The 21,302-nt window shown below is 39.4% G+C and overlaps 1 protein-coding gene across 8 annotated transcripts in view; it reads right to left on the bottom strand.

Moving 5' to 3' along the window:
• TLE4 (TLE family member 4, transcriptional corepressor) overlaps positions 1 to 21,302 on the bottom strand; it is a 135,756-nt gene that overhangs the window by 9,413 nt on the left and 105,041 nt on the right. For 7 of the 8 annotated variants that reach the window (XM_084773048.1, XM_084773049.1, XM_084773053.1 and 4 more), the window contains 6 exons: positions 8,759 to 8,878; positions 8,008 to 8,061; positions 7,448 to 7,600; positions 6,125 to 6,257; positions 5,608 to 5,801; positions 5,084 to 5,160 (listed from right to left, as the gene is read on the bottom strand). In XM_084773048.1, coding sequence (XP_084629174.1) covers positions 5,084 to 5,160; positions 5,608 to 5,801; positions 6,125 to 6,257; positions 7,448 to 7,600; positions 8,008 to 8,061; positions 8,759 to 8,878 — 731 coding nt within the window. The remainder of the gene's footprint in view (positions 1 to 5,083; positions 5,161 to 5,607; positions 5,802 to 6,124; positions 6,258 to 7,447; positions 7,601 to 8,007; positions 8,062 to 8,758; positions 8,879 to 21,302) is intronic. The other variant, XM_084773052.1, reaches the window with a different exon arrangement.

The raw sequence follows: 21,302 nt of genomic DNA, 5'->3' as shown, positions 1-21,302 counted from the left end.
TCCCTAAGGGGATGTAGAAGAAAGGGTGACATAAGGAGAGCCAGCTTCTAGTTCAGGCTTGTGAAGAAAGGCTGGTCCTCAGAGGGAGGATAATTTAAAAAAATGGCTAATCGATGTAGCAATTAAGAGGTCACAAAGATTAAATCTTACAAAAAGGAAGTTTTGAAGTTCAGATAGTGTTATACTTTTTTTGGTCCTTTTTGGTTTTCCAAGACAGGGTTTTGCTTTGTAGCCCTGGTTGTCTTGGAGCTCATGCTGTAGACCAGACTGGCCTTGGACTCAAGAGATCTACCTGCATCTCCCTCCTGAGTGCTATGATTAAAGATATGTGCCACTATTGCCCAGCTAGTACTAAAAAAACCAACAACAACAATAAAACAAACAAAAACCTATCCACGGCTCACTAAATGGCTTTTAATGAACCGTGAGAATTTAAATCTTTTTTTTAAAAAGCCAGATACTTTACTTGCAGGTTTTTAGTAAAATTTCCATCAAGGCAATACACTAAATACCTACTACCATATGACCATGCCCAACTACATAAAGGATTGGAAAAAACAAAACAAAACAAAAGAAAACCTCTGGGGTGAAAGTGGGAGGGAGGGAGGAATGGGAGGATGCATGGGATGGGATAGAAAATGAGATGTAATATGAATTATTTTATTTTTCAATAAAAATGTGTTATTAAAAAAAAAGAAAACTTCTCTTGCATATTTATGACTAGGAAAACTAGGTTTAGTTCAGGCTTCTGGGGAAAGCATGGCAGCTGCCCATTTGTGGTGGTAGTGGGAGCTTGTGGTGCTTAATGTCATTAAGACGGAAGAGAATCGAGGATAAGGCTCAGAAGCACGGTGAGCCAAACAGGCTGTAATTCTGCAGTGGGCTAGCAGGCATGACCCGTAGACCAAGGTGGCCACTGCTTCTTTAAGTGTTCCAAGCACACTTCCACTCCTGCAGTTTCCAGGCTGCCCTGCACTAAGAGCCCTCAACACATCCATTCTGCTACTTCTGCTGGTTACCTACTTGGTAACTGTTAACAGCACCTGAACAAAAGGACTGTGTCTCTTTCTTAAAGGAGCCCTCCCATCTCCTCTCAGTCCATGTGGAACTCAGAGCCATTTGAGTTAGTATTTGATTAATCCCACGGCCTTGCTATTTAGTCACTGCTTGAAATAGACCAATCTTTCTTTCACCTTCAGAGTTCTTGGTCAACAAAACTTATTAGGCAGTCAACCACTATTTGCAGAGCATACATAGGTACACAGAATTTTATGGTAATTGATATTTATATCTTCAACTCTCAGGGAACTCAAAGTCTAATTTGCCTTGTTTCCCTTATTAATAAACCAAATATTTACTGAACAACTTGGCTATAGAGGCAGCACTGTTTGATGCAACTGGGATATTTGGGTTAGAGTCTATGGTAAAGTAAGTTATAGAAGGAAGAACCTTGAGTTTTACTCAGCAGATAGAAAATAAAAATAGGAGTCAAGGCAATTCAGGCATGCTTATCATGAAGGGCAGATGAAACGGGGAAAGGAATACAAGGAGACTCTATGGTGACAAGCAAGTGCCTATGTAATACTCAAGTAACAAGCAAAGGGGCCAAAGAAGGAAAACATCGACGTATACTTATTTACTCTTTGAACAAACCTGCATTGTGAGCATCAACTTTGTTTTTGTTTTTTTTGAGACAGGGTTTTTCTGTGTAGCCGGAGCTGTCCTGGAGCTTCTTCTATAGACTAGGCTGGCCTTGAACTCAGAGATCTGCCTGCCTCTGCCTCCTGAGTGCTGAATATGTGCCCCCACCACATGTGCCCCCGCCACACAGCTTTGGAAGCTACTTCTATAACTGAATATTCATTGTTGGAGAGAGCTCTAACTGGTACAACTGGTATGGAAATTAATGGGGGTGGGGAAGGGTGTTCCTCAAAAAGCTGATCTATACCACACTTAGGGACTCTACTACACCTTACTACAGAGACACTGGCTCATCCATGTCCATTTCTGCTCTATTCCTAACAGCCAGAAAACGGAAACAGCCTAGGTGTCCAACAATGAGTGAATGGATAATGAAAATGTGGTACATTTACATAACAGAATATTCATTCAGCTGTTGAGAAACTAGCATGAAATTTGCAGGTAAACAGATGGAATTAGAAACAATCATCCTGAGTGAGGTAACTCGGAAGTAAAAAAATATTGCAGGTTTTCTCTTATATGCGAATATCAGATTTCAGTTTTAAATGTATGTGTTCCATTATGACTATATTGAGGCTGGGTAACTAGTAAGTGACTAAGGGTCTTCCAAGGAAGGAGAAACAGGAATGGAGTGTTATAAAGGGATAATGGGGAAGCTAGAATAGGAGGATTAAATGGGAAGGGGAATAGGAGGGAACAGTAGAAAAGGCATATGGGGAGGAATAAATAACATTAAAGTCCCTTGGAGAAACCATATGGAAACTTATTACTGTAGAAGCTTCCTAAAATATATGCATGTACAAAAGAAATTTAAGCCGAATTAACCATATAATAGCTGAGACAATGTTCCAACTAGATGTTATATACTACCAAACAAAATCCTCAGGACCAGGAATGACTACAACTTCTTGACTAAAAGCGTCGAACAGCCAACCCTGGTCAACATTATATGTTACTGTCCTTGCTATTAGCTAACCTTCCACAACCTGATGGTTAGACCCTATTGCTCAAGACACCATATACTTGTCATCCAAAATAGAAAATATGGAAAACTTGAGCTGCTACATAACTAGAGGTTTCACTTCCTACTGAATACATAGTGCTGGGTGGGAGGCACTATAAGTGCTACTAGAGGAGAAAAGTAATCTCAGTCTCATCCAGCTATGACCCCTTTGAGCTACAATAGTGACCTGCCTGGAAAATATATCCACTGATACAATGGAGGCACAGATCTTAAGAGAGTAACCAATTACTGTTTGGTTAAAGTTAAGGTCCACACCATGAAACGGAATTCATACCTGACCCTTTTGATGAAGTCAAGAACCTAAGACTAGGTAGGTCATGGGCCTTAGAGGAAAACCTACCAGTTATCCCGCTAAATGAACATAGCAACCAAACTCCTAATGACACATTGTTATGCCCACAGATCAGTGCATTCCTGAGCCCTTATCAGAGAAGCTGTTTCTTGCAGCAGATGGTAATTAACATGGAGACCCACCTACTGAACAATGTATAGAAAGTGAAAGACTTTGGAGTACTCAATCCTTAAGAGGATGTCTGTATTATTCGCTTTCCCTTAAGATTCATATGGAAGAGAAAATGAAAAGTTCCTAAGAGCCAGAGGTAGTGGATGATTACAAGGGAACAGCATTTTCCAACCCAACAGAGCTGATGAATATATGAACTTACAGCAACTGTGACAGTATGCACAAGATCCGCAAAAGTTCAAGCCAGATAAAATTCCAGAGTGGAAAAGGTGAAGTGGGCATAGAGTCCCACAACTAAACAAGAAACTATTTATAACTGATAGCTGCTGAGAGAGGGAAAATCTTCAATGGAGTGATACTGAGTATATCAACCACTCTGCAGGGCAGGCTTCATGCTCAGGAGTAGTTGGCCAATAAAATATGGAATCCATATATATGTATCTCTGTGTGTGTGTTGTGTTTTTTTTGTTTGTCTGTTTTGTTAAGAGAAAAAGAATATAAAGTTGGGTGGGTAAGGAGGCTCTGGGAGTGGGAGCAAGAATAAGATCAAATTATCTTGTGTAAAAGGGAGGAGAGGGAGCACCAGATATGTCATCCTATTTCACCTGGACTTCTCAACTCCTCACTCTAAATCACATTTCTGAATGTTATATGTACGTGTGTAATATATATATATGTGTGTGTGTGTGTGTGTGTGTGTGTGTGTGTGTGTGTGTATAATATATACATACACACACACACACACCAGCCCAGCACTTAGGAGGTAGAGGCAGGAGGATCAGAAAATTCAAACCAGCTTGGGGTACATAGTGACGTCTATCTCAGGAAAAGAACCATAGGAAGCAAGCCAGAGTGGAGCGTTATTTAAAGACAGAGTTATCAGGGCAGAATGCTTTGTTAAGAGGGTACCTAACAGAGACCGGAAGTGACACAGTGAATCACAGAAAACATTAATAGAGAAGAATCAGTAAGACTAAATGCCCAAAAGGCAAGTGGACAGGAGAGCCTCTGGAGAGGGAGAGCTCTGTGGCTTCTCAATCAAGTCTGGATAGTGCAGGGGACTAAGGATGCAGCATATGCATGGTAGGTTAGATCTCAGGAGAGATGCCAATCAAGACTAATGTGTGTGTGTGTGTGTGTGTGTGTGTGTGTGTGTGTGTGTGTGTGTGTGTCTCCCCACACATCTGTGCATGTGTGTAAAGACAAGAACGTTTCATTCAGAGAAAGAAAAGTATTTTTTAAGAGCCAAAAGCTACTTTAAAAGTTTTCTTTTTCAGTTTTTCTAATCCTATTAGAACTGTGTTTAGGTAGTGAGGGGGGGGAAAAAAAGAGTGTAAATATACCAAAACCAAGGCTGTGGAATGGATGTGGTGAGATTGGAATATACAAAAAGAGGCTGGAAGAGGTGTGTTGTACTTGGTCTGTTATCACTCCAGGGAGTGTGAATAGACATTCCAAATGCTCAGCTCACAGTAAAGAAACCAAATGAGCAAATTACCTTTTCTGGAAATAGAACCGAGCAGAAGACTGTTCTGGGTTTTTTTTTTTTTTTTGAAGTTTAGTGTGTCTGTTCTCTACATGTTCAAATTCTAATCATCTAAGTTTGCATATAAACATCACACTTTCTGAAGAACAGCTGCCTTAAAATCAGCAACAGACAGGGAGAAGCCGTGACTGCCAGAGCTACCTTCACAACTTCCACACAACTCTACACAACACAATGGCTTGATTTTTAAACTGAACACACAAAACTTGACCTTATTATGTCTTGTCTTTTGCTAAGAGAAAATGATACTTCAAAGCCATGTTACTATTTAGCAATGCCCAAATTCTAAAATGCAAGCAAGGACTAGAGCTTGGTAGACAGTCAACCCAAAGGGACAAAAGGTACTCACGGTTTGCCTCCTGGAATGCCTGTCAAGTTTGGAGGTATTGCTGGCACACGCATGTGATGGTGTGGATCAAATCCCACCTAAAATTGTCCCGGTGCAAAACAAACCGTTAGGCTCATTTGCTATACCTTCCTAAAGCCTAGGAAAGCAGGTAACGTAAAAATAAAACTTAATAGGCATTTTCACCAACGATCTATTGATAAAATGAGAGGATGTTTAGGATTTAAAAGTTATTTATGTAGGACTGGAATATATAGAAAATTATAGTACTGATTACTGAGGCTTATGACAGAAACAAAGGCTTTATTCTATTTATTCTCCTCTGTAGTCTAATTTAGTAGTTTAAAATGTCAAAATAACTACTAAATTTTAAGAAGTCATAAACTTTCTCACTTTCCCAAAGAGATCAAGACATAATCACATATATCTTAATTTATAAATATGCAGATCCTTTATATTATATAAACTACATTAAAAAGAATGCTGTATGTTCTGAAACTCTAATCTAGAGAAGCATGTAAACATACCACAGGTGATCTTCCATAGGCTGCTGCTGCTGCAGCTGCTGCAGCAGCAGCACTCATCTGGGGGGAGATGTTGTGCAGCCCAGCATAGGCGGCTCCAGGGCTGGTCAGCTCCCCATTCATCCCAGCATGGGGCACAATCCCAAAGGGGGTTGGATATGGACATGGTACAGCCATCGGGGTCCTCAGGCTAGATGCTGAAGAGAAAACCAAGAACTTAGAAAACAGTAGCAGTACATTCTTCAAGGTGGTTAACAATACTACCCATAGTTCAAATGAACTGATTTTACTATTCTCAAATCATTCAATCCTTTGAAGTGGTACAATCATTCATCCCATTTTTTTTTAAACACTATGTGTTAGATGTGGGAGGGGACACATGCTTGACTGGGAAGACTTACCTTGTCTAACAGTCAGTCAGTACTGATCATTACTATTTTTAACAGATTTCATTACTTAAGTTACTTATTTAAAAAAACATAAGCATAAACAAACAACATTTTATTCTCTCCTCACTAACCTAAGGGGTCCACACCTGGTGGCTTTCCAGGTACAGGCCTCAGTCCTGGAGTAGAGTTACTGCCAGGGGTCGGTGCATCAGTTCGTGGAGTAGGGGTATTAGACTTTGAAACAGGAGTAGTAGATTTTTCATTCTAACAAGAGAAGGAGAATATCAACCATGAGAACATAATTTTAAGAGTTACTTTAATATTAAAACAGCAAACAAAACAACAATAAAAAAGAAATTCGAGAATTTATTTTGCTTGTCTTTTATCTCGCATCAATTAAAAGTAGCTGGCAAAGAGCCAGGAAGGCACAATTCAGGAAACTGTGGAAGTCATTTCTAGGAATCTGGTCTCAGTCAAAAGTCAAAGAAATTCATAAATCATACATCCTTAATGTGGGCCACATGATGGTGGTCACGGTTAAGTCAGGCTCCTAACTCACTGTTCACTTCCTAAGAAGTTCTTTATCTAAATCACTCCTCTCAGAAAAGACCCACACATCAATCGCCTGGTACCCATAGCTGAATGGAGAGGCCATGAAAAGACAAACAGGCATCCAGAAGAAAGGACAAGGAGGTTGCACCCAAACCTTAATCTAGCCTTCTATCCATCCTATACATGTATACTCTTTATCTCCCCACAAACTGAAGAATCCTCCAGTCCCTTAGCTATGAATTCAAAAGGTCACTAAAAACTACATATGGCAAGAAAGAAAGAAAGAAAGAAAGAAAGAAAGAAAGAAAGAAAGAAGAAAGAAAGAAAAAAAAAAGAAGTGGTGAAGAGAAAGGGGATTTACTATGCACAAATGCAATCAACTCCACAGCCATGGGAGGAAGTGCAGGGAATGTCCTGATTGCTGGGCAGTTCAGTCTGGCATTTGTGTTGAGTCAAAACAGACTTTTATTAGTGAGAGGACACCTAGTCTACGTAGACCTAAAGTCATTGCAGCTGTGTACAGCCCAACAATTCAAATGAAGCTAGTAATAAAATTACAGAGAATCTCCAAACCAAGTTCATCAGAAACCACAGGCAATAAGCCCACTGCCCTCACTTCAGTATGTATTTTTCAACTTTACTAAGATATTTTTCTTTCATTTTCATTCATTATCTCTCTCTTAAGCTTACAGAAAGACTCAGGAAGCAAACACCATCAGGTTAGCAAACCTTTCTGCTCCAAAAAATTTTTCTAACTAAACTTGTATCTGAACCACCACACACAAACACACTCCAACAACTAGAATCCAAGCCCTAAGAAAAATATAAAATACACAAAAACTGAAAACTCAAAATCCAAGAACTATTTTGGAAGTGGCAGTTCTGGACGGGGAGTGGCTTACAAGGCTAAGCTCTTTGGATTTGGAAGAAGGAGTACTGCTGGAAGATGCGACAGAAGCGGGGCTGATGGGGGCATCTTTCTTGAGGAGGCGTGTCTTGTCCAGGCCATTCTCCCTTGGGGAATGTGCTGGGCTTCCTCGAGGGGAAGATGGATCCTACAAAGAAACAAAGGTAAGACTCACAAACGACTCACAGCACCGAGGGCCTTGACTGGGTACCATTCTAACTGAAAAGCACTTAATAGCTTGCTTCAGAGTACAAAATGTCTAGAAAAGATAAAAATTAACTGAAATTGCTAAACTGATACTGGGTTGAAATCTCAAAACAAAAACGAAAATCAAAGTCTATTAATCTGCAAGGACCATCAATTAAATCAGAATGTGACACTGACATCTGTCATTTCTTATGGTGGAAAAGGACAGCGGGGTTTGAAAGGAAGAAGCAGCACTTTTGAAAGGCCCAGCAGTGTATAAAGTTGGTAACAGTCTCTCATAAGTACTGTGGACATTCACCTTTGTCACAGCTGCAGAGCAGCAGGAAGTGAAGCTAGCTGCAAACATACCTCATTGGACACATCGACGACTAAGTTGTCATCACTTTTCTCACCATCACTGTCCTGTACAGAGAATTAAGAAGCATTATCTCTACTGCCCAGGAAAAAACAAGCAACATCAGTTTCAGCTACATTTATGTGCCCAAACAAGGTCCTTATGTACTCAACAGTGAAACACTTTATATAAAACACTCTTGTTTATTCTTCATGTTGATGTTAGGAGTTAGGTAATGATTACATTTCCCATTTTTGAAAAATGCAGTAAAATGGGTTCCTTACTACTCTAGAACACACCTAAACACAGCCTACAAGTGTGGAGTGGTTTGGTCCGGCAGCATTTGAAAGATCTGAATAAGTCACTGTATGGCTAAACTAAATGGTAAAAATCCAAAGTTTGAGCTTCTTATGAAGCCTGCTATCCTGCAGGAAACCAGCTGGTGGGGAGCAGAACAACAAACAATTGCCTCCACACTTCCTACCCAGCATGCTCCTTCCTTCACTTGTGACCTACCCAGGCACAAGAGGAAAATGAGTTTTAATCATTAAAGACATCTTCTACAAAATTCTGTACTTGGGTCCATCCAAATTTCTTGGATTTTATGTTATTTCTGTATCTCTAAGCTAACCACATAACGTTCTACCTACTCTAACAGAATAACCTAGTACACCCAAGGGCTTACATTAGCTGCTCTAGGAAAGCACTGTGGTCTAACATATGCATATACAGACACACACACACAGCAAAGGTGACTGAACTTACATAGCGAGCGGCAATTTCTTTTTCTTCTGTTTTCTGCTTTTTGCTCTCTGAGGAATAGTCTGTAGAGTTTCTGTGTTTCTCAGAACCTCGGAAACTGGCTGATGGGGATACAGAAGAGCTCTGGGATTAAAAATAGAAGCAGGATTGAAAAAGATCAATTCACTTAACAGAGCAATTAAACAAATCTATTTGTTCTATAAAATATGCCTGGGAAGCTGAGAGGAGAAGGACAGGTAGAGAGGGAAAGAAATACAGAAAGATGAGCAGAAGGAATGAAAAGGACAGAAGGATGAGAACAAACTCCAAAGAGTAGATCTGGTCTCAAGCATGTTCACACTGCTTAATGCTTTCACAGAGTTGAGGAAGGGAGGAGACACAAGAACAGTAAAGACAGTAAGGTAAAGACAGGCTGGCTTTGTTGTTTTGTTTTGTAAGTTTACTGGCTGACAAAAAGTTGAATATTTGAAACTTCCACAGAGAAACTGAATACAGGTGAGGTTGAAGGATAACTAATAATTTTTCAATTAATAGCTAAAACAAGAGGAAAACTTATCATTAAGGATTTGAACAACCAAACGTGGTGGCCGTGAGGTATATAAAGATCATATGCACAGAATATTTTGCTCAGTCTGCATCTACAGTTCAGAACCTGTAGAAGTAAGGGGCGGGGGAATGCCTGCAAACATGGACTGTGTTCCTGTATATTCTTCATAAGCCTACTCACTTTGTTTCCAGAAACCCCCAACTACCTGTGGTCAGAAGAGAGGAAGAGGGTTCATATGCTTTGGAAGGCCATGGTAAAGGGCTATGAATGAAGTCAGGCCACAGACTTCATGCCTGTTCTTTCAACAGGTATTTAATCTGTCAGTGAGTGGCATGGGCCAGGGAGATGGCCCAGTGAGTACAGCACTAGGGCCTCAGTGCTGATTTCTAGAACCACATGTGACTCTGGAAGGAACATGCGCCTACAATCAAGCCCAGCCCCTCCACAAGAAGATGGAAGGTAGAGGTTAGAGAATCCCAGAAGCATATAAACCAGCTGGCCTGGTGTACACAGCTACAGACAGGAAGAGACCTTGTTTGAAAATGGTGAAAGGCAGGGCAAGGACCTCAAGTTGTTCACTAACCTCCATGTACACCCCACCACATTCACCACACACAAACTCACCAACAACAAACAACAGACCAACCAAACCAGCCAGTGTCGGTTACAGACTGACCAAAGAGAAAGTTTAAATGAATGTGAGGTTTGAAAGTGAGCATGTCCAGACTTGAACTGTCTTATTGAGGAGGATTTGTCCAAAGTAGCCATTTCCTTTAGAAGGACAAGGCAGATTTCTAAGGGTGAAGTAAATGCAGCAGCTAGGTAAGAGCAGGCTCATTTTGGGAAGCAGGGGAAAAAAACAACCTGGAAATGAAATATCCAAGGAAAGTTATGAGAAGAACAAAGAATCACCATAAAAATATTATTTTGCCTAAAATGTAAAATTCAATCCAGAAAACTGTTCAGCAAAGCTCTCCTTATTTAGAACTTTACTTATCTCACAGAAACGAATTCAGTCCATCCTTTCTCCTTATCATAGTCTGGTGATTAATAATTAGCCTTTACACATACAGAAACTTGGCAAGTACCTTCAAACTACTAGAGGCCATATGACAGCCAGAACTTCTGGCTCTACATTTCATTTTTTTTCTGATGAGTCATAGTGTATGGCACACCTAAATTTCTAAGGATGCTCCGTAGGGTTGTGTTTAGTAGAAGAGTAATTAATATGGACTAGTGAGTAACACAGTTCCGGTCTCTAAGCCCACCCTTGCTCTGGGCAGCCCAATGTAGGTTTTAGATGAATATTCATAAACCATATGTATGCACTAGTTTCTACTCAAACATTCAACAAAATATAAAAAATTGCCAAAGAACAAACTGTTTAACCATATGAGATATATTATAGAAGGTCACTGGATAAATTTCACAGGAAATCATTTGAGTAAAATGTGCTGGGGGTGCCTTGCAACTATAAAAGCAATATTTCTTAATCTTATTCCTTTACCAATAAATAAGATGCTTTCTCCTACTAATGTGGTAGTAGCTGTGTGTGTGTGTATGTGTGTGTGTGTGTTTAATGTTGAGCCTTCTGACACTCCCAGTCATTTCTACTTTTTTCAAAAGAGGAAACAAAACAATTTCTAAACAATATAATGTATTTTCAAAATTAATGCTAAAAGTTAATACTGCCTTTTTATTTCCTGGGACACAGGGTAAAATCAAATGGTTTCTTTTTTCTTAAGATGCTGTCTCTCACTATATGGACAGCATTTTTCCTTCCTTCCTTTTGTGTGTATGTGTGTGGTATGCTTGCCTATTTGTATGTAAGCTTGCATGTGTGTGCGCACACGGCACACTGTTTGATGTTAGGTGTTTTCCTTGATATCTTTCCACTTTATTGAGGCAGTGTCTCTTACTGAATTCAGAGCCTACTATCTGTGCTAGTCTAGCTAGGCAGCTTGCTCTACAAACAGGGTGTCTTCCTCCTTAGTGCTGAGATTATAGAGGGGCCACCCACCATGCCCTCCTTAGTTATATGTGGGTTTGGGGGATCTGAACTCCACGGAGCAATCCATCTCTTGAGGCCCTTGCCATTTTATTGTAGATTTTGCTAGTAAAATGATAAAGTAGTAAATTATCACTAACATTTAAAGGTTAAGCCGCACAATGAGTACTGAGGTGACCAGTGATACTCTAGTAATATAACAGCTCTGAGGTCAAACTGACTCGGCATAAGTTCTCGTCACACAACCTAGCATGCTGGCACTCTGCTATTGGACGGGCCTTGGTCTCCAGAGAATGGGAAGAATTAAATGATGATAAAGACACTAGAAAAGTTTATTTTCATATCTCTTAGATTATTTTAAGAGCTTAGTTAGGTTGGTTATTTTTCACAGCTCATTACCTAAAGCACTTACTGGAACTCAATCATACCACTGTATAAATGCAAACATTTAGACTCATTCAGAAAAATATTTTCATTAGTTTTGTCATACATATGACAAACTATATATGGGTAATCATAGAAGCCGTGATCAATTTAGAAGTCAAAAATACCCTGGATGTTAATGTTTTATAAAGCTCTGCATTTAAAAATAAAACATCTATTTTGACCAGGAACGGGGAGTTGGCACAAAGAAAATCCAAGAGAAAAATGTACAAGCTTAAGTTTCTTATGAAAATCCCAAATGAACTGGCGACACAAACATACAGATAGCCCTAGTATTATAAAACAGGCATTTCCTAAAAGGAAATTTTCCAGATCTTATTTTGAAATCCATCTTAGATTTTACTGAGGCTGCTGGCCAAATCAGCTACAGAACTAACACTTCCAGCAACTTGAAATGGGTGGCCCACATCTGTCTACCTCCAGATCAAAGATGGCTACCTATGGGAAAAAGTTCTATAAAGTACTCTCCAAAGTAGGCCATATTAAGATAATTAGCTAATTTTAATAACAGGGATACTGTGATAGCAGGCAAGAGCACTTCTCTGCAGTCAGACAGTATGGAGTCTTCCATTTAACAGCTCTGTAGCCCCAGGAATGATGTTTACTCTTACTCAGTCTCTTTGTACTTTGGGATAACAAGATACTATCTTCATCCAGCATGGTCTTTCTTTGAGGATGAAGAAAGACAATTTATCTAAAGCTCAAGAAATAGGCTTAGGCACACAGTCTAGCTCCTCAACAATAGTAAAGCTGATACAGCCTACATAATGTGGTTTAATCCATTCTATTTACTACAGATTGGGAAAGAGAAGATTTATGCGAGGACTACTCTAGGCATTTTCGTGGTGCTTCCCCTCACAACACAGATGTTCCGATGGCCCATAATGATAGGGCTCCAATTAACCAAAACACACCTTTTGACAACTAGAAAGTTTTGATTCTACACTGCACTGAAAGGATGATAAATACCATATTCACATGGGATTTTCTATTTTGATTTTAAATGTCTACCAAACTAATTCTCCTTCCCGTTCAAAAATGTGCTACTCTTAGACATCCCTGCCCACTTACAGATTACAAGCAGAAAGAATATGCTAAAATTTGAATGTTCATCCAAGACAAAGAAATAGAAATTTGTGCTGGCAAGGCAGCTCAGTAGGTAAAGGTGCTTGCCGCGAAACCTGATAACCTGAGTCTGATGTCTGGTACCCACTTAGGTAGTAGACGATGAGTCGGGACTCCTCCAAATTGTCCTCTCACCTTCATGTATATTTCATGGCAACTTTGCAACCCCCACCGCCAAACAGACAGACAGATAATGAACAAACAAATGAATGAATGTATGTGGAAGAAAATTCCTAAAACGCACTGGCCATTGGTATTGCCTTCATATCTACTAGGTATAAAACATTAAGTCAGTTTTTAGACAGGTAAACAGGGATAATGAAAAGGCAAGGGCACCATGAAAATCTGATTAGAGTTTGCTTTGTTTCCCAGGCTTCTTTTATTCTTAACAATAATCATTTGGACGACAAATTACACTGTTACTCTAATTGCCGTGTACTTCCAGAACTCTCAACCTTAGTATGAGTGGATCATGCTAAGTTCACGTTAGAGAAGCCAGAGGAGGAAGGTCAAGACAGACACCCACAGATTCTTTACTGATGCTACAACAAAAGCCTGAATCAGCATTTCTTCTGCAATCTCTTAGACAAGCTGAAGATTGATACCTACACCAAAACAAACAGTGGTGATCTACTTTTTAAAAAAGGATTCATTTTTATTTTACAAACATGAATGTTTTGCTGGAGGGTACGTATGCATGCTCTGGAACTAGACTTAGGAATGATTGTAAGCCATCACAGGGGTGCTGGGGGCTGTCCTAAGTCCTTTGCAAGAGCAGTAAGTGCTCTTAACTACTGAGCCATCTCCTCTAGCCCCTGAAATCAAAAAAGCCATGGTTTGCTGTATCTCAACAATGAAGCACTACACATTCTACAAATACTTCCAGGAAGTTTTGAGATAAAGGCAACAGCCCTAATAAATTTATGTACACCAAAATAACATGGTGCCATATCCCAGGAGCATCTGGTTGAAATTTTTATTGAAAACTAGCAAAATACTCATATTTTCATTCACAGAATAAATGAAGAAAATATTCAGTTGTGAAAAACATAATACCTTAAAAATGAGAATCATTTGGTCAAAATACACAAGTCTCACATGCCAACTCATATCACATGCAGATTTATGTAAATTATCTAAAAATCAGAGCACACTGCTGTTGACTGTGGCAAAGCTCTGAATGAGTCACTGGTGTTGGTTTATTGCTTATTACATCAAGACTTTTATTTAAACAACCTGCTTGATTAAGGATGTCATAAAATGCGCACTGCAGACAATCTCACAGAATTTCCTTTTACAAATTCACATAAATCAAAATTCACTTCAAAAATGACTGTAACTTTCTGAGTAGCTGCCATAGTTAAAAGAATACTTAACATAATCTCCATATAATAAAGTCCACTGTTACTACAATGTTTTATCTCTGAAATGCTTCATGAAGGACATACTCTTAAAAACCATTTTTAAAATAATTGTTGTCTTTCTACTTCTCTTCTGGTAAGAAAAAACTTGGGTCAAGACAAACTGTTGCATATAATTAAAATAACACCAAACCGGAGAGACTAGCAGTAAGAGATGTTTTTGAGTCAGAATCTCCAGTTTTCAGTGTAAACAAAGTCAGATAGACTTGGATTCAAGATCAGCCTGTATAATTTCTGTTATTACCTGGGAAAAGTTACTAACATTCTTGAAGTTTTCATTTTAGAGCACATAGGATTGGGGTGGGGTCATTACTCTAAGATCTCTGTAAGAACTGAAGAGTTCATATTGTAAACACAGTACTTAGCATCTATTCAAATAAGCCTGTATGAAGATCCAATCCTCTTTGGCAATGGTGGAAACTGCAGTACAATCTTCACTCACTTATGGGCTCACTCAACAAGAATTTACTGAGTATAATCTTAAATGAACAAATAAAAAGATAAATGAATTCCACAGCTTGCCCTTCCATAAGAAGTCAAAGAATTTATAATACAAAAGGCATATGTTTATTTTTTCCTTCATGGAATAGAAAAATGGTGCTTTGATATGGAGTCACTCATGCTTTGTTTCTGTGGTCCTGGTACTACGCATTACTTGGTCAGGATAAAATGCCTAATAATTTATAAGGTATCAATACAATTGATTTTAAATTAGAACATTATCTTAACATCCTCTTGAGGTTTCTTGACTGTTATTTCCTCTTCCTGGAATAAAGCTGTTGGCTTTGCACCAGAAACTTCATTAAACACATTCACTTTTTCTGGCAAGTTCCTCTGCAAGAGCATGATATTCTGATGCCAAAGATATGGGCTTGATTCTTATACAAGTAACTTAGTTTCCCTTACTTGACTACTCTGCATGTGGTCCAAGTTGTGGGTCACATGAGGAAGCAATGGTGCAGGTGTGTGTGGGTGTGTGCGTGCGAGAGAGAGAAGGCGGGGGGGAGGGGGGGAGAGGGAGAGAACAAGTACTTCACAATTTTAACAGGAACTGTACTAAATATTTGTCAAGAACATAGAACTTTTTATTATATTTCATACAACTGTTTAATCACACAGTCCATAGGTGCCCTTCAATTCAATGGCTGTCAGGTTTGCAAAGTTTAAGATCCCAGCACTCAGGAGGCAGAGGTGGGAGGATTGATGTGAGTTTGAGGCCAGCCGGGTCTACAAAGTGAGTCCAGGACAGGCAAGGCTACACAGAGAAATCTTGTCTAAGAAAAAAAAAATTACCTGACTTCATCAACAAGCAACTGAAAATGTTTGTATGTGGACTCTTAGAATTACACATACTGGCCATTTTCTTCTGGAAGAAAAAATACATAAGATATAGGCTACATTATGTTTTAACCTAACTGTCATATTATGCTACTAATTCTCTTCCAATGGGGTATATAAATTTGAGTGTTCTAATAACCAAAGTCACAGAAATTCTTCTCTGAATTTTCTGGTAAGGTGAATTGGCTTAAGTCTTGTACTGTATTCTAGTGTGTGTGTGTAAATATCAATATAATTCCAACAGCTGCCTTGAAAAAAATTAAAGTAGGGTAATGACTGACCACTAAGCTTTGGCAAGCCATACCTTATGTACTGGATCCTTACCTTGGTTTTTCCATGTTACTACTTCTGCAGTAAACTACTTTAATCCATTAGAATGGTCAAACATACTTTTCTTCCAAGAGTGTTAACTCCACAGAACCTCATACATATTCTTCTGTGTTATGCATGCAAATGTCCTATACTATATCTGATAGCATTTTTGCAAGAACACAGAAGGAAATAAGTCAACCAATAATAAAGAGAAATTGCCTACTAATGGTTGTTAATCTGAACCTCTCGTCTTCATATTGGGACAGAATGGCTAGTTTTCAATAATTGCAGTTGACTAAATTTTCAACAAAAAGTGAGTTGCTTTTCACAATAAATTTGTCAATATAAATATAAAATAGCCACATATATATTTTTATAGTAGCCACAGTATTACATGTAAAAGAAAACATAAAACTAATTTCAATTAACACATAATCCCAGACATAAAAATACTATATCAATATATAAGCAATATAAAATGTTTTGAGATTTTACAATCTCTCTTTTTTAGTACTAAACTTTCAAAGGGTGGTTGGCAGTTTATATTTACAATTCATCTTATTTTGGATCAGCTATTTTTATGTTGCTTGAAAGATATGTGTGGCTATCGTATTTGGTAATGTAAATTCAAGTTTTCAAAGCCACAGAGAATCAAACACCCACTAACACCTCATGTCCCCAGCACATGATAGTACTGATGAACAGACCCTGCCCACTTTCCCTAATTTCACATGGAAGTTTCTTTCTTAGAGCACACACCCACTTCTTTTCACTCTAGTGCAGCAGTTCTCAACCCTTTTTGGGGTAGGGGTGGTTAGGAGTGAGGGTTTGAATGACTCTTTCAGAAATAGAATAACACCTTCCTAGGGGTTGTCCTCAATCTAGGTTGTAAAGTCTGGGCAAGGCTTGCCTCTGGCTGCATATGTGATGAGTGCTGCTGAAGAAACATATCAAGTTCCTTCATTATTTCTAAAAGAGAAACTCCTGGCAGAAAAGGGGCCATTTTCAACCAGTTACCTTCATTCCTGTTGGTAATTCTGTGTTTAGCAGCTGTCTGTGACTAGGAAGAACCACCTTTTTACTGAAGACTGACTAGTGAAAGGTGAGATCTCAAGGAATCAGGTCTGAGACACACCACAGGAAAAATACAGCCACCAGTAGCTTTACTGTGGCGGTCATTTAGAAAATAACAATCCCTAGGGATTTGTTCCTAATGCTCATACCTGAAAGAAAAAAAAAATCCTCTGCATTTTTCCTCTGGGCAGTTAAGTCATCACATACAAAAGAAAGAAAAGGCTATCTGTAATACTTATGAAGAAAAGCTTTCTATTGGTTGATTTTTAAGTTATAGACTACCCACTGTTTTATATAAAATTTTAGTATGTGAAACAGTAAAATGCATTAATATTAGCTGCGATTGCTGGTGGCTCCAATATGGAGAGAAGAAAGCAATTGAGATACAAATATTTATTTGTGTATGTGTGTGTGTGCATGCTTGCACAAAGGTTTGAAGAGAAATTATTTGAAGCAATACCTTTCTATAACAGCTAGATCTGTGGTGCAGGGTTTGACCGAGAGAAAGGCTGATTCACCAAGCCTGAATCACTACTCTGGTAACCATTTTCACACAAATAATAGAAACCGTCTCGGTTGGCTGTATATCTGTGCATGTATACATATATGTAACAACAACAAACAGGGAAGAGGAGGGTGTTTTTTAAGAAATGGGGTGTGGGCGCTCGGAAGGAACTGGGAGGAGAAAGAAAAGGGAAGAAAGTGATGTAATTATATATTTTAATTTTAAAACAATCACTGTGGTTAAACGAAGAAAGAGCTTGGCACTAACCAGTGGTAAAAAGCTGTCAGGCCAAGTCAAACTTCAGCTTACTGTCTCACCCTCTTCTCAAACATCAAGTAGAGAGCTAAATTACAATCTGATGAGAAAAATCTTAGTACCCCATTTTCTTGCCACAGCAGACAGGTGAGATACTGCCCTAGCCTCTCCCTCTCCATTTCTTCACCCCCTCCCTCTCCTCTCCCCCCCACCCCGCCCTTCTCCAGCTCTACCAGAAAACACCTCTGTCAATACTTAGTCTTGCTGTTGGCACTATGGGTTAAAGAGGCTGTTGACCTTTATCCTAGCATGTCCTTTCTGGGTTAATTACTTTTGTATACTTGGTGTACCCTATGACATTTAATCACTACAGGTCTATTCAGTAAACAGAACTGAATGGAACTAACTGCAATTTAGCATCAAGCTAAATGGTGCAGTGGTACCAGCATGCTGAGAATGGACTAGAAGAAAATATTCTTGCAATATGTAGAAATAAAATGAATACTATTTGATAAATCACCATTTTACCAAATAGAAAGAACACTAGGCCAGGGACACACTTTTGATATTAAAGACTAAAGTGGCTCAATGGACACCTTTCACTTTGTAATGCAAGGATAATGCTGTGTTTGCTAAGCAAATTAATGAATATAAGTATTTTGCAACCCAGGCATGACTTCTGTGCTCCAGTTTCTCTTTGCATGTATGCACATGTGTATAAGCATCCCATCACAAGGCAGCCTTCTGCTAATAGGGCCAATGGCCTTTGATCTGGCATGTGGTTTTTAGTACCTCAGGAGCAGTGATCTGTTTCAGAAACTTCCAGTCTAGGGCATTTAAGAATGTCTCCAAGAACAAAAAACTAATCAAATGTCCCATCACATACATTTGTCCAAAACAGGTACTCCCTGATTTCTGTCCACTGGAACAAGACAGTGGCGTGGCGAGGCCATTAGTTGTTAGAACACGTGGACAAAGGGTTTCAGTGCAGAGCTTCAGTCCTAGCTGGTAATGGGAAAAGATTGGATCAAGCAACCATGTACTGAAATGTTGGCGACATCTTGAGCTGAATGTTGACAACATGCAGATACCTGGAAAGTGAAGGTGAGCAAGGCACCAGCTTTGTATGGCACACAATCTTAAGGGATAAAAAGCAAAAGAATGCAAAAAGCACATGCTGTATTGCTTGACTTCTTGTTTCAGTCTTTAGCATGTGACTCAGGGTCAGGCAACCCTTCTAGGCTCCCATTTTCAAAGCTGCCCAAAAGAGATAGGGTCTGCTCCATACAAAGATTGCTTACAGTTAGTCTACATGTCTATATTCCAATGATTCCTGTGTTTGACACCTAAACCACAATGTGTTTGTACTTGGAAGTAGGGCCTGTGAAAGGGGATTAGGTCAAGAGCGGAGCCTGAAGAGTTGAATGAGTGATAACGGAGAGCTAGAGCAAGCCTCTGCTGTCCTCGTATGAGTAACAGAGCCAGGTGCTGGTTACGTACGACTCAGGAAAATGGCCCTTAGTATAGACAGACTCTTAATGAAGGTACCTTGGCCATGACTTCTGAGTCTGTGAGAGATACATTTCTATCTTCTGTTGTTTACTGTCCAGTTTACACATGAACTAAGGCAGCCAATGGCAATTCCTTGAGATAACTACATGAAGAGGCAGGGATGCTGTCCTTCCTTCTCTGCTTACCTCTGGATCTTGCCCTAAGAGGCACACCCTAAGCCTTGGCCAAGAGACCAGCTGGAAACCAAGAGACCTGCTGTGAAATATAAAATGACAGTAAAGCACCTCTTTACTTCTTTTCCCAGATGTAATCAGAGGCATGCTCTCTGTACCTCTAGCTGCACACTTAGCTTAGTGCTTCCTATAGAAGTTCTGTCTTTTCCCTGTCGGGAGAATTTAAGTTAAATGTGCCTCTAGAATAACCCTGGCTCACAGCAACAGGCATGTGTTCTAAACCTGCACTCCAGCTTCCTGCAACTTGACAAATGACTCCAACAAGAAATCAAGCATAAAGGTAGGTGAGAGGCAGCTGTGCTACCTTTGCTAATTATGACTAGTGAAGCCTATGGGTTGCTACAGAGCCCTGTTCTGTGCCAGGCACTCTGCTGGGCCCAGGCCGCCGCCACCACCACCACCAACAACAGGCAAAAGACCTCAATTAGGGGACATAACCTAAGTTATTAATAAAATAAATTAAAAACAAACGCAGACATTCTGTGCTATAAAAGGAGGTTCATCAGAGGGCAGAACTGGAACACATGGACAGCAGAATGCGGAATGCCTTAAAGGACAGTATGAAAAGGAGAGTGGTGAGGCCTGTGTGTTACTCTACATGTGACTGATAGGCAGAGAAGATACTCATGTTTTAAAAATGAGTTTAAAATCTTGGAAAATATTTAAATTCTTAATTATTTTCATCTGTCCCTTTCTCAGTTAAACTAGAGTAAGAATATAGAAAGCTCAATAAACATCCAATTATAAATGCATGTTAAGTATGTTAAATTAAAACAGCAAAGTTCTGAATAAGATCATAAAAGATGAGCTTGGTGGCTTGAAGCAGGAACCTGTCAGCAACTACCAGTTAGTTATCCAGAGCAAGCATGATCAGAGAAAGAATTCAGAGTTGTAGCTATACGGCTCCCTTTAGAAAAGGAGGTATGCATTCACAGAATGGGAAACAGGTTGGTCAATAATGCCAGCTTCATACACCTTAAATAGAGAAAGAGTCTTTATATACTTCACGAGAATACTCCTAGCCTCACAAGGCTATGGGATCAAATAAGGCATGTGACAAATAGTGTCTTTACATTTATCAGAGAAGTATGAAAAAAAAAATCAGCCAAAGGGTTTATAACTACACTGATAAAAATCGAGCAGAATGAATTTTCACAAAGTGGTATGTATACTACATATGAAGCTAAAATATAAATACTGATCTTGCATGTACACATGTACACTAACACACATACACACACCACCACCACCACCGTTAAAAAACAGAATAGAAGGATGTATTTATTTAGTTAATAGAAAAATGATGCTAAGAGCATAGTACAACAGTAAGAAACAGTGTTCTCATGTTTCTGAAGGAATAAGGTTAGACTTTCTATGGGTAAGGCATATCTAGTCCTGGGAGTAATCCTAGTACTCAGCCCTGGAATAAGGCTCTCTAGGCATACAAATCAGCTGGGCCAAGACTCAGAGGACTAGAACGAGAGGGGAAAGGTGTTCTTTTGTTTAGGATCAATAAGACACACCAATAAGGAATAAGCAACCCGAGGTCTCTGTAGTGGCTCTTAGCTACTGCTACACATAAGGAGGGAGGGAGGGACGGAAGGGAGAGGAAAGAGGGGTGGGAAGGAGCACCCTGGCCCTATACCAGAGCAATTATATTTATAAAGCTCCTGGGTGATTCCACAGTTGACAACCTCTGACCTAAGGCAGAGTCGGCTAATGGCCTCCACTGCTGATTGCTATCAATTAGAATGCCTAATCAACTGGAACTGC

Source organism: Acomys minous (assembly GCF_964271855.1).
Source record: "Acomys minous genome assembly, chromosome: 2".
Classification (NCBI taxonomy): domain Eukaryota; kingdom Metazoa; phylum Chordata; class Mammalia; order Rodentia; family Muridae; genus Acomys; species Acomys minous.
The sequence above is the reverse complement of the archived record's forward strand: the minus strand, read 5'-3'. Positions and strand labels throughout refer to the sequence as shown.